Source organism: Poecile atricapillus, chromosome 24 (assembly GCF_030490865.1).
Source record: "Poecile atricapillus isolate bPoeAtr1 chromosome 24, bPoeAtr1.hap1, whole genome shotgun sequence".
Taxonomy (NCBI): Eukaryota; Metazoa; Chordata; class Aves; order Passeriformes; family Paridae; genus Poecile; species Poecile atricapillus.
This window is the reverse complement of record NC_081272.1, coordinates 5537402-5549636: the sequence shown is the minus strand read 5'-3', so window position 1 is coordinate 5549636 and position 12235 is coordinate 5537402. Positions and strand designations below refer to the sequence as shown.

Here is a 12235-nt window from a genome sequence, read left to right as displayed (position 1 = left end):
ACTGTCCCTCCTGAGGGACATCCTGAGCATCTCTGTGCGCACCCATTTCCCCCGTGGGCTGCACAGAAATCCCCCCACAACGGCCCCACACCACAGCACCGATTTGGGGGTGATTTTTTGGTGTGGCGGGGTTGTGAGCTCGGTGCTCGGCTCCTGGCAGAGCCCAGCGCAGTGAGGGTGAGGTGGGACAGGGCTGGGTGGGAGGGGTGGGACAGCTGGCGGCTTCCCAGGTGTCCGTCTGGTGCCGGGAGAGGGAAGAGGAGCGTCTGCAGAGCCTGAGTGCGTAATTAGAGCCGTGACTTAATTGGCAGACGGGGGACGCGTGACGGGCGTCGTGTGACTGGAATAGTGATGGGCTGGGGAGGTGGAGGAGGCTCCGCACTGCACGGGGAGCCCAGAGGGGACCAGGGGGACCAGGACAGCCCAAAAGCTTTGCCCAGTGGTGGGAAAGGAAAGGGGACAGGGAAAGGACAAGCACAGGTCCCATGGAGCCCGGGGGTGGCTGGGACCCGAGCCCCTGGAGGGGACCTCAGTGCAGTGGTGACATCCCAGAGCACCCGCTGAGCATGGCAGATGTCATGGGGTTGGAAAAGAGCAACGTTCCTCCTATATTTGGAAAGGGGGAAAGGCAAAAGCTGAGGAATTGTGGTGTTAGCCGTGTTCAGCCTCCGGAAAAATACCAGGACACATCCAAAACCCTCCTGTGGGAGTCTGGGAGGCAGTGGAATGACAGGGACCAGCCTTGTTCACATCTGCCAGGAGCCACTGGGGCAAAACATTGCCCGTTCCATGTGTTGAGACCCAGCCTTGGATCCCTGTCGGCCCAGGCTGGGAATCCTCGGTTTTGTGTGCCAGCCCTTCCATCTCACTGCTGGGGACTGGGAATTCCCTCTGCAGAGACTGGGAAGCGCTGCTGCTGCTGCTGGCATGGAGGCACATCCTGCTGGGACCTCGGCTTTGCCTTCCTGGAGCTGTTCTGGCATCACCGGTATCACAACTTGGGGTTTGTGATGCGGCTCCAGGCGTGCAGGCCATGGAGGGAGCTCCATCAGGAGCCTGAGCCCAGCAGTGTCTCCTGCTCAGCCTCGTGTTCTGGCAAAGGAAGGCCCAGGGGAAGCAGCAGCTCAGCCTGCAGCCAGCTCCCTTCAGGGTTGTGCCCAAATCCTGCTCCCTCCAGCCCAACCATCCCTGCATGGCTGTGCCCAAATCCTGATCCCCCTGCCCCAACCATCCCTGCATGGCTGTGCCCAAATCCTGCTCCTCCAACCCAACCATCCCTGCATGGCTGTGCCCAAATCCTGCTCCCTCTGCCCCAACCATCCCTGCATGGCTGTGCCCAAATCCTGCTCCTCCAACCCAACCATCCCTGCATGGCTGTGCCCAAATCCTGCTCCTTCAGCCCCAACCATCCCTGCATGGCTGTGCCCAAATCCTGATCCTTCAGCCCAACCATCCCTGCATGGCTGTGCCCAAATCCTGCTCCTTCAGCCCCAACCATCCCTGCATGGCTGTGCCCAAATCCTGCTCCTTCAGCCCCAACCATCCCTGCATGGCTGTGCCCAAATCCTGCTCCTTCAGCCCCAACCATCCCTGCATGGCTGTGCCCAAATCCTGATCCCTCCAACCATCCCTGCATGGCTGTGCCCAAATCCTGATCCCCCTGCCCCAACCATCCCTGCATGGCTGTGCCCAAATCCTGATCCCCCTGCCCCAATCATCCCTGCATGGCTGTGCCCAAATCCTGATCCCCCTGCCCCAACCATCCCTACATGGCTGTACCCAAATCCTGCTCCCTCCAACCATCCCTGCATGGCTGTGCCCAAATCCTGCTCCTTCAGCCCAATCATCCCTGCATGGCTGTGCCCAAATCCTGATCCCTCCAACCATCCCTGCATGGCTGTGCCCAAATCCTGGTCCCTCCAACCATCCCTGCATGGCTGTGCCCAAATCCTGATCCCTCTGCCCCAATCACCCCTGCATGGCTGTGCCCAAATCCTGCTCCTCCAACCCAACCACCCCTGCATGGCTGTGCCCAAATCCTGATCCCTCCAACCATCCCTGCATGGCTGTGCCCAAATCCTGCTCCTTCAGCCCAAACATCCCTGCATGGCTGTGCCCAAATCCTGCTCCTTCAGCCCAAACATCCCTGCATGGCTGTGCCCAAATCCTGCTCCTTCAGCCCCAACCATCCCTGCATGGCTGTGCCCAAATCCTGCTCCCTCTGCCCCAACCATCCCTGCATGGCTGTGCCCAAATCCTGCTCCCTCCAACCATCCCTGCATGGCTGTGCCCAAATCCTGCTCCTCCAACCCAACCATCCCTGCATGGCTGTGCCCAAATCCTGCTCCTCCAACCCAACCATCCCTGCATGGCTGTGCCCAAATCCTGCTCCTTCAACCATCCCTGCATGGCTGTGCCCAAATCCTGCTCCTTCAACCATCCCTGCATGGCTGTGCCCAAATCCTGATCCCCCTGCCCCAACCATCCCTGCATGGCTGTGCCCAAATCCTGCTCCTCCAACCCAACCATCCCTGCATGGCTGTGCCCAAATCCTGCTCCTCCAACCCAACCATCCCTGCATGGCTGTGCCCAAATCCTGCTCCTTCAACCATCCCTGCATGGCTGTGCCCAAATCCTGCTCCTTCAACCATCCCTGCATGGCTGTGCCCAAATCCTGATCCCCCTGCCCCAACCATCCCTGCATGGCTGTGCCCAAATCCTGCTCCTCCAACCCAACCATCCCTGCATGGCTGTGCCCAAATCCTGCTCCTTCAGCCCAACCATCCCTGCATGGCTGTGCCCAAATCCTGCTCCTCCAACCCAACCATCCCTGCATGGCTGTGCCCAAATCCTGATTCCTCCAACCATCCCTGCATGGTTGTGCCCAAATCCTGCTCCTTCAGCCCAACCATCCCTGCATGGCTGTGCCCAAATCCTGCTCCTTCAACCATCCCTGCATGGTTGTGCCCAAATCCTGCTCCCTTCAGCCACGTGTGGCTGGATTTGGGGGGCCCCAAGCTCAGTGCTGGCTGCTCCAGTGAGGGGCTGAACCCCCCTCTCTGTCCCGGGGCTCCCACCCCTCCCTGCACTTTCTCCAGCACTGAAATGATGAAATTTTAATCTGCTGCCAGGCAGGAGATGAAAGGGAAGCACCACAGGCATTTCCCTGGGATGCAGCATGGAGCGTGGCACAGACACCGTGCTGGGAATTGTCATCATCCAGGCTTGGGAAAGAGTTGGAATGGCGCAGGTTTGGCAGGATAGGGCTGTCCCCTGGCTCAGGCAGAGGCTTTTTGGTTCTCCTTTGGGTGCCTGTCACTTGTCCAGGAAGGATCTTTGGGGTTCTCCTCAGCTGGGGGGTCTCTCATGTGCCCGTGGGTGGCAGGGGGATGGTGGCAGAGGCTGCCAAAGCCCCTCACACCTGATTCACTCCCCTCTTCATCCAGCTGGATGGATGAGCAGAGAAAAACCATCAGTCCATCAACCAAACTCTTGGGACCAGGATTACATAAATGTGGGGACCCCGCTGATGCTCCTGGGAGTCCCCAGCACATCTGGGCGGGTGACAGATGAATACGTGGGACAGACAGACAGTGAGGGACACACAGCCCTGGCCCCAGCACGGCCGGGTGCTCACAGTCAGAGCTGTCCATGGCTGCTGGGATCTGTCCCCCTTGCCCCCAGTGCCCCCCAGCCCCCCACAGAGCCAGGACACCCCATGGCTGGTGGGGAGCAGCAGAGGGGTCACAGCAGGGTCCCCCCTCCAGTGCCGCATCATCTGGGGGCTGAACTGGGGACTTGGATTCTGTTCCCAACACCAGCTAGCACCTAATTAATGCCGGTTAATTAACCTGGAGGCACGGCTAATTCCAGAGGCTCCTCGTGTGCTCTTCCCACGGAATTCAGCGCCTGCTGACTCGCAGGAGCTGTGTGACACCTCGGAGGTGACCCGTCCCCGCTGCTGTGCCCCAGGGCTGCTCTCGGCTGCGAGTGGGACCCTCGGTGGTCCGAGCAGCCCCCGGGAGGGCCGCGCCGGGACCTCGGCGGGGGCGGGAGGGGCGGGACGGGGAAACTGAGGCAGAGAGCGGGGCCGTGCTGGGCGGGGGGCCCGAGCCGCCCCCGTCCCGCCGCCCCCGGGGCCGGGGGAGGGACCGGAGCGGGGCTGCCCGGCGCTGCAGCGGGCGGAGCCGGGGCTCGGCGGGGCCGCCTCCCGGTCGAGCCCAGCCGTACCGTACCGTGCCGAACCGTACCGAACCGAACCGAGCCGGGCGCTGCCGGGCAGAGAGGAGCCCCGCCGCACCGGGCGGCACCGGGCGGCACCGGGCGGTACCGGGAGGCACCGGCGGTACCGGCGGTACCGGCCCCGGCGCTCTCCGCGGTGCTGAACGGCTCCGCCGCGCCCGCAGGACGCGCCGCCGGCGGGGCCCGGCCCGGCCCGGCCCGGAGCGGCTCGGCCCGGCCCCGAGCGGCCGCGGGGGATGGAGCCCTTCCTCGGCTGCACCGGCGCCGCGCTCCTGCTCTGCTTCAGCTACGCCGGTCTGCGCCCGGTGGAGGCAGGTACGGGCGGCCGGGCCCCGGGAGCGTCTGCCGGGGCTGTGGGGAGGGGGTTCGGTGCCAGGAGAGACCCCCGGGGGGGAGCAGCGTGAGCGGGCAGGGCTGCGCAGAGGGGACGGAGTTTGGGGGCGCCGGGACTTTGCCGGGAATCGGGTGCAGAAGAGGCGGCGATCTGGGACACGCAGCCCCGCGGCACCGGGCTCGGGCAGCACCGGGAGCTCGCCCCAGCCGTGCCCCAGCGCGGGCGCTCGCAGCCGGGCATCCCCGGGGAGGGAGACCCGTGGAGATGTGGAAACGGGGAAAGGGAGAGGAGCCCCTGGCCCTGCGCTGGGCAGGGGCAGGAGGAGGTTTTGGGTACCTGAAGGGCGGCCCCGGGTTGTGTCACGGGGCTGAACCGGAGTGGAGGGGACAAAGCCAGGTCTGCTCTGCCAATGCCCCTTCCCGGCTGCCCAGGGCCCAGCCGGGCTCTGCTGGGAGCCCTGTGAATGCTGGGGAAGCACCGTGGTCCCAGAGGAACCACAGTGGCCCCAAAGGAACGGTGGTGGCCCCAAAGGAATGGTGGTGGCCCCAAAGGAACGGTGGTGGCCCCAAAGGAAGCACCTCTCCAGGGGCTCTGCACATCCTGGACACAAAAACCAGGCCCCTCCGAGCTGAGCAGGTCACCTGGAGTGGGAGATCTTTGCTGAAGGCAGTGTTCCCTTGAGCTGGACCTGATTTTGGAGCTCCCAGGATGGACCCAAGTCCACTCCTGCCTTCACTGGCCCCAGCACCCCCTGTGTGGGTGTAAAGTGGGCAGTGCTGCTGGAGCTCCCCAGCCCAAAGCAGTCACTCTCCCAAGCAGCCGAGGGCTGTCTCCTTCGCTGGCTGCAAGATATTGATGGAACAACTGCTTTGATTCCCAGACTGCTGATTGCCAGCATGTCTTGCATTCCAGGGGGCTGGGGGTGATTATTAGGGATGCAGAGCTCCAGGGAGTGGAAATTCTTTCACTCCAGCCATCCCTGCAAGTTGCTGGAGTTACATTTGGCCTCGTCGGGGCTGCAGCAACCCCCGGATGCCTTCGGCTCTGCCGCCCGTCCTTGGCCAGGCATCAGCTCCTGAAGTTGCTGTTTCACAACTGCCAGATCCAGGGAGATTAATGAAACATTCCCAAAGGGAGGGAGCGATGAGGAAAACACCGCGCCACAATGGAGGCGTCTGCAATTGTGACAGCACTCGGGGTTTTCTGTAAACTAGGCCACTTCCCTGCTCTTCCTTATCCTTGGATCACCTCAGTTGGCATCCGAGAGTAAACAGGGAGTTGTGTCCCTGCCCACAACCACCTCCTGCTCCTGCCTGGGCCGGGAGGTGTCCATGCCACGTTCCCTCATGGTGAGCTGTGTGACTTTGGTGTGGTGTCACACACCCTCCACTGCCTCCTCCTCCTCCTCCTCCTCCTGTGCCAGCTGTGCCAAGGGTCCTGAGGAGCTCTCCCTGTGCCCAGGTGAGGCAGAGAACTTGTGTTGTCCCTGTTTGCCAGAGCAGGAACAGAGGGATGAGGGCACCAAGTGATTTTCCCAAGGTCACACAGAGGTAGTGGCAGCGTCACCCCCAGCTCCGTGGCTCCAGCCCTGCCTGATGATGTGGCCACGAGGCCACACAAGCCAAGAGACACTGGAAAAGCCCATGGGGAGGAAATCATTCCCAGGCAGGGATGCAGGCTCCAGGGTCTGTCCCCTTTGGACCCAGAGCTTGTGTGAGCAGGTTTAAAATAATTCCTGTCATGAAAGATTAAAGCTGTCATTCCGAGGAGAGGGGACTGGTGCAAATTCCCCTCTGGCAATGCCAGGTCAAGGGCTGGTGAGTGGCACTGAGCACAGGCCCTGCCCTGAATTCAGGGATTTGGGCCAGCCAGGACCATTTTTTTGCCAAGGTGATGCCAAGGTGAGTTAGGAGGGGAAGCAGGAGCAGGAGGATGAGGTGGCTGAGAAATAATCTTCACACCAACGCTCTTTGGCAACCCCCAAATCTCACCGGGATGGGTGATGCCCTCCCACATCATTCCCACTGCTCCACAAAGTCCCCAAGGAAACACTCAGGATGGTTTCAAGTCAGGAATAGGATTTAAAGCTGTCCTTGCTCTGCCAGCAGTCCCCACCTCGAGAGGGGAGCTGGGCTGGGCTCAGGGCACTGCTGAGGGCTCAAAGAGCAGTGGGGTGATGATGAAGGACCCCAAAACAGGCCACAGCCCCTGTGACTTGCAAACAGCCTCTCTGCGAGGTGCCAGCCCGTAGAGCAGCTCAGGTCAGGTTATTTTTGTGAGGTTGAGAGCAGAGGTGACACTGCTCAGGTAAAGCCTCCCCTGCCAGCACAGCTCTGGGCCAGCTCTCAGGACATGGATGAGCTCCAGTTTGAGGAGCCCCTTCACAGCTCCCCCACCTCAGCTGCCCAAAAAGATACCAAACACCCCTGGCTGGATTCTGGTCTTTGCCCAGCTCTGAAGTGTGTCCTCATCCCCTGAGCCACTGCAAACCACCCTCACCCCCTCCCCAGCCTCGCAGGGGGAAGGAGAGCAAATCCAACAATCTGACTCCAGGGGCTGATTCCCGAGCCCAGGGAGCTGGAATCAACCGTGGATCAGGGTGAGCAACAAGCTCAGCGTGCTCAAGAGAGCAGCAAAAGGTCTTTCAGCTACTTGGAAACAACAAACCAACCCATTGCAGCCCTTTCCTTCCATCCCAGAGGCCGGGGAGATTCCTGGCTGGCTGACGTGTGGCGTAAGCACTTTATTGATTTCTGCGTTGGGCGTAGGAGGGGATTTAATTGGAATGTGGAGATTTCTCACCTCGGTGTCAGGCTCTCAGCAGGGATGATGCTGTGAGAGGCAGCCAAGGTTGAGCCATCCTCTTCCCAACACTGTCTCCTGCTGGGAATGTGCTTGTGGAAAAGGGAGATTCCTCCCAGAGAGATGTGCTTGAAGTTATTAACCACGCACTCCATGGCAGTGCCATCCATGTGCTGGTCCTGGATTCATCCTCACCCTTTGGATGTTCATTGCTAAACAAACTCTCGCTGCTTTATGAAGTGCCCAGAGGCTGAATTAGGGCCTGGATCAAGTATAATTCAGTTAAAAGCAGAAATGTATTGAGCAATGAAGCTGCAAACCTTTATGTGTGTAGTAAAAAAAGGGATACAAAGAGCAGAGCTGGGCTGGGAGAAGGCAGCAAAATCCCAGGAGAGGTCTGGTGCCAGCATCCAGCACTGTCCAGGAAATTCCCAGGCTTCCTCACCACCTCTGATTGCTCTGATACTACAGAGGTGTGGGATGAGAGGAGCTAGCAAAAGGAACTGTGGTACCCAGTTCTCTGTGGATATTTGGATCCTGGATAAAACATGATAGGAATGACTCTGCTCCAAGCTGGCAGCATTTAAACCCAAATTGTGGCATTGGGGAGACCTGAGAGAATCCTGCCTGTCTCTGGGACACTCCAGGATAGAAATATTCCTTCCTTCTGCCCCAAGGAATTCCCAATGACTGTGTGGCCACAGCCTCTGTGCTCCCTGAAAAGGCTCCACACTCCCTGGCAGCATTTCCAGCACGTTTGGGCAGCTGCTCCATGGGGAATCAGCCACAGAGCCAAGGGGTGGGCAGGAGGGGGCTGGTGGCCTATTAATATCCCATTTTTATAGCAAAGTGAGTGGTCAGCAGGAAATAATTGCCTCTTCCCCAGCTGAAGAACCACCAGTTGGCCTCTCTCCTCTTTTGCTGGATTGCTGGATCTTGGCAAAACAGCTCCGCTTCCCGTGGGGCTGGGAGCGGGAATGATCCCTGCTCCCACACATTCCCCTGGGGCTCCCTTCATTAAAACCCTTGGGAACACTGAGCAATGTGCCAGCCCTTCCTACACATCCCATAAAACCCACAAAGCAATTACATCCATGGATGGGATCCATGCTGGGAGAGCACAGAGAGGCAGCAAAAGCAGCTCTGTATGAATCCACACTCGGGGGAAAAGGCAGCGGAGCTGGCAGAAAACATCACATGGATTTTAGGGATGCTCCTTTCAGGTCGTGTCCTTTCATCTCCTGCATCCCCAGGGAAGGTGCAGGAATCAAGAGCTGCTGGGAATTGAGGCTGGAATTCACTGTTTCCTGCAGGAAAGGGCAGCTGGGAAGCAGGGAATGAGCTGCTTCAGAGCCTCAGCTCACCAGACCATGTCCCTGGAGCTCTGAGGCAGCTCAAGCCCTTCCCAGCAGGGAAGGAGCTGCTTGGGAGAGGAGCTGAGTGAACTGGAAAATGCTGGGAACACAGCACAGCCTCAGGAAGGATGCAATTCCATGCACCTTCACCAGAGAGGTGAATTCCGAGGGGTTTGGGGGCTAGAGAGATAAATTCAGAAATACACTTTAATTCCAGACCTGTGTCCTGGGCTCAGCTGGCCTGAGGTGACCCCAAGGGTTTGATATTCCCACAGGTTCCTCCTTTCCTTCAGTGGCCCAGGGACCTCCCTGATCCTACAAGACCCCCCCAGCATTTGGACACCCCAATATTCAGCATCCCCCCATTCCCAGGTGACAGCAGCAGCAGTGGAATGGAACAAACCTTTTCCCTGCTCTTTTTCCCACCCCAACCATCCATACCACAGCTCCCATGGGGAATCCAACTCACAGGGAAGCACATCCTTGTGCCACTTGTACCCATAACAAAGCCAGTTGTAAAGTGTGTGTGGGGTTCCTCTCTTCCCAATTAAAGTCCAACAATAACGAGGAAAACATTTTATAAAAGGCTGGGAGGGGTTCTGAGCATCGGGAAGGGATTGAGGATCATCTCCAGGGCTCAGGATTTCTTGGTGCACAGCGGAGGCTCCGACCTGCTTCTGCCAAAAGGGCCCCAGGTGCGGCATAACTGGGGAGGGCTGGGCCTGGGGGATGGGAGATTTCGGAGCCTGTGGGAAGGAAATGAGATGGGATTTTAGAAATCCTCAGGTTTTAAGCTACTATTCATGTTTAAAAGTCCTGATTTCAGCTTAAATCGTCAGGGTTTCCCTTAATGAGGGGTGGGGAGATTTCTGCTGACATGAAAATGAGAGTATTTTTCCATCTAAATTTGGGCAAATATCCTCTGCCAGTTTGCAGGGTGGGATTTGCTCCAGCATCCTGCACTGGAATGAAGTTCAAGTGCTAAAGCAGGAATCTTTCACCATTCCCTTACGGAGCAGACTGGGAATGTGCTGCCCTCAGCAGCTCTGGAGTAAATAGGCACAAAAAGAACCTTGATCCACAACCCATCCCCTGCTATCCCTGCAACATTCCCACCCTCTGTGCCTGCTCCCAGAACACCAGCAGCTTTCCTGGCTGCCACAGGCACAGAGACAAAGTTTCCAGGAGTTGCACATGACTCTAGAAGGAAACAAAAATTTGGATTTGGCACCTTGAGGCCCTGATTGAGCTCCCGACCCCCTGCAGCCAGCTGGGAAATTACAGGAATTACACCTTTTCCACCTGATCTCAGCCAGGCTGGCACCAACAAAGAGCTGCAACAGGGCCAGAGTGCCAAAAGTCATGTGGAATATCTTGGAACAGTGTTTTAGGTCTTAAGAAGTCGTGATCTCATCATTTCACCTCCTGGGAATGGGGAGAAAAGCAACCTCATGGATGAAAAATTTGGTTCCAAATTATTCCCGCAGCTCTGGGAGCAGAAAATCCATTTTTCTGGGTTTGCATTTCCATCAAACATGGTTTAAGTCTCTTTTTAGTGTTTTTATGCTGGTTTGGCACCGCTGATTTGGGTGTAGCAGTGCAAGGGAGGGCACACTGGGATCTGCTGTCCTGGATTTTAAAGCTGCTGACTTCACTACCCCATCCCTCTAACAGGTATTCCTACAAAGAAAGGTTCTAAAATGTCCCTGACCACCCACTCCAGGTGATTTTTCCCTCACCTTCATCCAGATTTCAGTTTTGGAGGTTTCAAACTCTGGGTTTCAGTTTTGCCAAGTGCTTCCCTCCTGCCTCACAGCTCTCCACCCCCTCCCACCACTTCCCAGAAGAGTTTTTTGTTCTCTTCCAGCTCTTCAAGGTCTTCCCAACTCCCCCAATTCTTATGCTATCAGGAAACTCAGACACTTTTTATGCTTTGCCTCCCTCAAGGTCACAAATTTCAAAGGGGACCTGAACGCTCTGAGCGCTGTTCCCTTTTCCCAGCCTTTTCCCGTGATCTCTGCTCTCTGTTCCTGTGGGGTTAATTCATCTATTTTCAAAGCCTTCCTCCAACTGAAGCTGGCTAAGTCAGTGGTAGCTCCTAAAAAAATACAAAAATTTATCTCCTAAAAATACCCAGAGAAGACAACCACGTCGGGATGGAGCGGTGCAGCCGGGAAGGGCGAAGTGCTCGGCTGCAGCTGGAGACTGTTTTGTCTCCCATCCCTCAACTCCGTCATGTCCTCCGTGTGTTCCAGCAAATTCATCAGGCATGACTCACAGACCTTCCCCGTGCACATTCCTGTCTGCTGACTGCCCCTTCCTAAAATTAGACTTGACTTTTGTCTTGACTTGAATTTTTTGGTTCAGTCACGGGGGAAGGTGAAGAGCTGCAGACCCACGTCCCTTCCTTGTGTCACAGCCGGCTTTGGACTTTCATTCCAGGATGGGGAGGATGATCTGTCTCCCTCCTCAGCTTGCAGGGAGGGTGAGGATGGTGAGGGATCCCATCCTCCAAGAGGATGGTGAGGGATCCCATCCTCCAAGAGGATGGCTGGGGAATTCTGCCTCATTCTATGAGGGCCAGGCCCTGGGAGATGAGAATGCTCTGGGTCAACACCATGGTTATTCCAGAGAGGAATGACATCCCTCTGTGGAATTAGAGACTTGCTGCTCCTCCTAAAGTCCTGAATTTGTGTGAATTCAGCCATTCAGTGGCTTTTTTTTTTCTCATTGATGGATTCACTAGAGTCAGTCTGGCTTGAATGGCTTCTCCAGACATTTTATTCCTAAGGGTGGAATAATACCTGCTGGCAGTGAAAGGAAAGAGGGATCACTGTGCCAAGTGACCTTCAGCTGGGGAATTCTGTGCTCCTGTTATTCCTCTGTTCCCAGGGGAACATTCACCAGGAGTGATGTCAGACATTGACACTCCAGCTTGAATATTTCCAGCCCCATCCAGGCGGCTGGGAATGACCATAAATCCAACAAGTGTCACTGGAGACAGGCACAAGTGCACCCCTCTGTACTGCTGACCTGTCCCAGCCCCAAAGGGGTGGTTATAATGAAATAAAAGTATAAATTATGCATAAAAGTTGGAATAAAATTATTCTTCCTCACCCTACTGACCTCCTGGGGCTCCTCAGAGCATTCACTGCTTTTGGTTCAGGGCAAAGCTGAAGGTTGTGAATTAAATTTGACCAGAGGAGTGGGAACAGAGTCCAGCTGGAACAGCTGTGCCAAGCCTTGGAGGTAAAACATTCCCTTGAGATGCCAGGAAGGGCTTTGGACTGTGAAGAGGCTCCTGGGGAGGTTGTGCAGGAGCTCAGCTCTTCTTGGCAAGGCTGGGAGGATTCAGCTGGGCTCTGGAACTGGGAATAAACACAGAGCCTCAGGCTCCTGCTTTCCTGGCCTGCCCTTTCCACATTATAATACCCACCATGTCCTGGCAGCTCCAAGTGGATGTTTGCTGGATGTGCTCCGAAATCAGCCACAAAACATTGTA

At 57.0% G+C, this 12235-nt stretch overlaps 2 protein-coding genes across 4 annotated transcripts in view; one reads left to right on the top strand and one right to left on the bottom strand.

Annotated features, from left to right (window-relative positions):
• Positions 1 to 4166: 4166 nt before the first annotated feature.
• Positions 4167 to 12235, top strand: part of FNDC5 (fibronectin type III domain containing 5) — a 16382-nt gene continuing 8313 nt past the window's right edge. For all 3 annotated transcript variants that reach the window (XR_009279509.1, XM_058856697.1, XM_058856695.1), the window contains exon 1: positions 4167 to 4557. Coding sequence is in view for 2 of the 3 variants with exons in the window: in XM_058856697.1 (XP_058712680.1) it covers positions 4479 to 4557 (79 nt within the window). In the remaining variant the exon portion in view is untranslated. The remainder of the gene's footprint in view (positions 4558 to 12235) is intronic.
• S100PBP (S100P binding protein) overlaps positions 9307 to 12235 on the bottom strand; it is a 24360-nt gene continuing 21431 nt past the window's right edge. Inside the window, exon 5 of the mRNA XM_058856693.1 lies at positions 9307 to 9479. Within this exon, the coding sequence (XP_058712676.1) occupies positions 9371 to 9479 (109 nt within the window). The 3' untranslated portion in view covers positions 9307 to 9370. The remainder of the gene's footprint in view (positions 9480 to 12235) is intronic.